The following is a 3,765-nucleotide window of genomic DNA, read 5'->3' as shown; positions in this document are numbered from 1 at the left end:
TTTTGTATCAAACATTTCGCTCAATATCTCGGAAACTACTCGTCCTAGAAAAATTCGGTTTACAGATTTGGAATCCTTGTGAAATCCTGCACCAGACAGCCAGGAAAGAGTAATAATTTCCCGTTTGTTGTCCCCATTATCCTCTCAAATCCCGTGCCGTGTTGTCCCTCGCCCATCCAAGAGTATGTCCTCTCCCATTAGCCTAAGCCGTTCCGTAAATTACCGATTCGTTAGCATTGTGGTCGCCGTTCCAAAATGGCCATAATCGGGCACTAATCACCTCTGCCACTCCACATCCGCCCTTATTTATGGCTTTTAAGGGCCAACCAGACACGAAAATTGCATTTCGTCCAAAGAAAATTCAAATCGCTTTTAATTATCGGAAGCTTCAAGAAATTAATTAAACTTGAAAGAAGATGGCCACAACAGATAGCAAGTCTCGTAAATCGTCCTTTAAATAAATTTCTAATTAACAAAACGACGGAAATTGGAGGCACAAAGCGCGAAATTTTGCTAGAAAAAAATTAGTATGTCACTCGGGAGTAATCTAATTAACTCTACCTGGTAGTAATCAATGTTCTGCTGTTGTGTTAAGTGAAACAATGACGATGCATGTTCGAGTAATGAAGCGGAATATTGCCTGTGTTTGTCTTTCCACCCTGTCTCAATGCTAATAAAATTAAATCGAACTCGACAAAACGACGACGAAAAAGCTAACTTTACGACACTTAGCGATAAAAACGCAATTAGATTAATGCCTTATTAAATTTACTGCTTCCTGATAAAAAAAATGTGAAAAAAAGTATAAAAATCCACCGATATTGGGAAAAACAGTCAAATAGAAAAAATGTGGGTAAAACTCTTGATATTTGACAGCTTTCTACTTGTTTCTACGATTACGGTAAGTATCCACTTGAATTTTTTTATTTGGCCACCGGAAAAGCCGGATTTTGGTCCATGTGAGAGGTTTTTGTGTTTGGAAAGTAACGTTTTTCCGCACTAGGATTTGTCATTTAGTGTAGTAAGTTTGGTTTTTCCGCACTTAAAAATAAAACACTTTTTGCACTTATAAACTACAAGTAGGGGCTTTATGAATTAAAAATAAAACGCGTCAGGGAGGAAAGTGGACACTTTCTGCTTTCACACACAATTACGAAGAAAAATTTGTTTTTGTGTTCTATTATCGTAGTAAATAGGCACTTACCAAACCCTCATTTACAAAAGAAATTACTTTTTTGCACTCCGTTTCTCAGGTCTAAAAAACTTAATAATGAAAATAACTGGATTGTAAGTTATTATTACTTACCACACTCTTATTTATAAAAAATACACTTTTGTGCATTTATTTTCTTGGACCCAAAAAAATTAATAATGAAAATAACTGGAACAATCCATTTATTTACAAAAATAAACCTTTTTTACCTTTCTTATAAATTATGTGTATAAATACTTGTGACGTAAGTGGACACTTTCTACACAACAAAATTATTAGGGAGCAAAGTGGACACTTTCTGCTCTCATTAAGAAAAAATTGCTTTTGTGTTTTATTATTGTAGTAAATAAGCACTTACCACACTCTTATTTATAAAAAAATACACATTTGTGCACTTATTTTTTTGGACCCAAAAAAATAAATAATGAAAATAACTGGACTGTAAATAAAAAAATTTTATCTTTCTTATAAATTATAATAAAAAATTACTAGTGACGTAAGTTTGCACTTTCCAGACAACAAAATTATTTTTTGTTACTACTTTGAGTTTATCTAATTGAGTGAAGAAAGTTTTTTTTCTCCCTTAAAAGTAAAACACTTTTTTGTTCTTGTTAATAAACTACAAGTAGCGCCAGTTCTTTATGAATTAAAAATAAAACGTATCAGGGAGGAAAGTGTACACTTTCTGCTCTCACACAATTATCGAGAAAAATATGCTTTTATTTATTATCATAGTAAGTAGGCACTTACCACACTCTCATTTATAAAAATACACTTTTTTGCACTTAATTTCTCAGGCCCAAAAAAATGAATACTGAAAATAACTGTGTTGTGCACATTTTCTACCTTTTTTATTACATTAAGTTACATTGTTGTAAGAAAAAAATTACTAGTGACGTAAGTGGGCATTTTTTACACAATAAAATTATTTTTTGTTTCTTCTTTGAGTTTTTGTAATTTAGTGAAGTAAATTTTTTCTCTCCCTTAAAAGTAAAACACTTTTTGTTCTCACACATAATTACCAAGAAAAATCTGGTTTTACTATCGTAGTAAGTAAGCACTTACCTCACTAAAAATAATACTTTTCTACCCCCAAAAAATGAATAATAAAAATAACTGGTACGTAAGTTCTCATTTATCTTTCTTGCTTTTTTTTAACTGAATTATGGTATTGTGATAAAAAAAACCCTACTAGTGACGTAAGTGGCACTTGCCACACAACAATTATTTTTTTATTATTATTTTTAATTGTTGTGTATAAATTTTTTACATGCAGTTTATTTCTAGTTCTTGATTTATATGATTTATATTACTATATAAAAATAGTAATTTAATTACAAGGGAAGAAAGTGTACTTTTTTCTCTCTCAGGGTAATTTCTGAGGGATAATTGGCTTTTTTTCTTTGAAATTGGGGTGGAAAAACTTACTTTTTGTTAGAATTTTAACCATTTTATGGTTTTTCAAATTAAATTTTTTTTTTTACTTTTTAGCCCTCAATTCAGGCCCTGAACGCCTCATTGGAGCTCCAACATGGCCTCAACATCGACAATTTTTTGTCAACCCTTGACCAAGAAGCCCGAAACCCAGTCAGTGGGCTTCTTGGGGGGGCCTCCCAAATTTTGCAAATCCTGGGTTCGGGAATCCAATCCCTCCTCCTGGTCCTCAATTTAGGAGTAGATAAAATCAATATAATCGTCCTTGCAACATTGGGAACAATGCTTGACAAGTTTTTCACAACATTGCAAGAGATTCCTGTTGCCCTTTTGAATATTTTGACCCGATTTGTGCCCGAGATTTTGGGAGGAAAAACTTTGGAGGCGTTTAATGCAAGACAAGAGACGTGTAATAAATTTTTTTCACGTCCTTTGATCCTAGAATCGGTCACTAGAGCTGCAGGATGTATTAATTTCCATCTAAATAAGATTGTATCACAGTTAGTTGTGATTCTGGAAGATATGAAGAAAATTCTTCAAATTTTCTCAGATGCTTTGTTGGAGTTGAAGAAAGACTCGTTGGGGGAAATACCGGGGACAGTGGGGAAATTCTTCAAATCCGAGGCTTGGAAAATTGTGATGTCAATTATCGGGCATTTACCGCAACCAATTATCAGTTTTGTCAAGGCCATTCCGGGTTTAGTGATTTGTGGTGTCAGTATTTTGGTCACTTTTGTTTCAAAAGTTTTGGGACAAGTCTACCAACATTTGATTTGTAGTTTCAAAAATCTTGAATAAAGTATAGTTTAAAGCAAATTGTGGTTTTATTATTTCTAGCTCTATTTTTTAATAGCTTTATTCTAGATCTATTCAATTTCTTTAAGTTCTGTTTTATTTGTCTTTTGATTTATGTTTACTATTTCTCGATTCTCTACCAACTCTATTTTAGATTATTTTATTTCAGTTCTGTGTTGCACTAGTTACAATACTAGATTATGCTATACTAGTGTTATTGTACTCATATTACAAATTCTAGTTCAATTTTATTCTAAATCTGTGCAATTTGATTGTTTAAATAAAACAATTTTCTCTTAGACTTATTATTTTTACTAATGTTC

At 32.3% G+C, this 3,765-nt stretch overlaps 2 protein-coding genes across 3 annotated transcripts in view; both read left to right on the top strand.

Annotated features, from left to right (window-relative positions):
- The window catches only part of LOC123009798 (chondroitin sulfate N-acetylgalactosaminyltransferase 1), a 99,592-nt gene that overhangs the window by 59,741 nt on the left and 36,086 nt on the right, over nt 1–3,765 (top strand). The window lies entirely within an intron of this gene.
- Nucleotides 786–3,463, top strand: LOC123009799. Its single transcript, XM_044406320.1, has 2 exons — nt 786–901; nt 2,705–3,463. The coding sequence occupies exons 1-2, from the start codon at nt 848–850 to the stop codon at nt 3,443–3,445; spliced, it is 795 nt and encodes a 264-aa protein (XP_044262255.1). The 5' UTR covers nt 786–847; the 3' UTR covers nt 3,446–3,463.

Source organism: Tribolium madens, unplaced genomic scaffold, assembly GCF_015345945.1.
Source record: "Tribolium madens isolate multiple individuals breed KSU strain unplaced genomic scaffold, Tmad_KSU_1.1 Scaffold_7;HRSCAF=85;Tcas5.2_LG10, whole genome shotgun sequence".
NCBI classification, from domain to species: domain Eukaryota; kingdom Metazoa; phylum Arthropoda; class Insecta; order Coleoptera; family Tenebrionidae; genus Tribolium; species Tribolium madens.
Note: the sequence above shows the minus strand (reverse complement) of the source record. Positions and strands in the feature narration are given on the sequence as shown.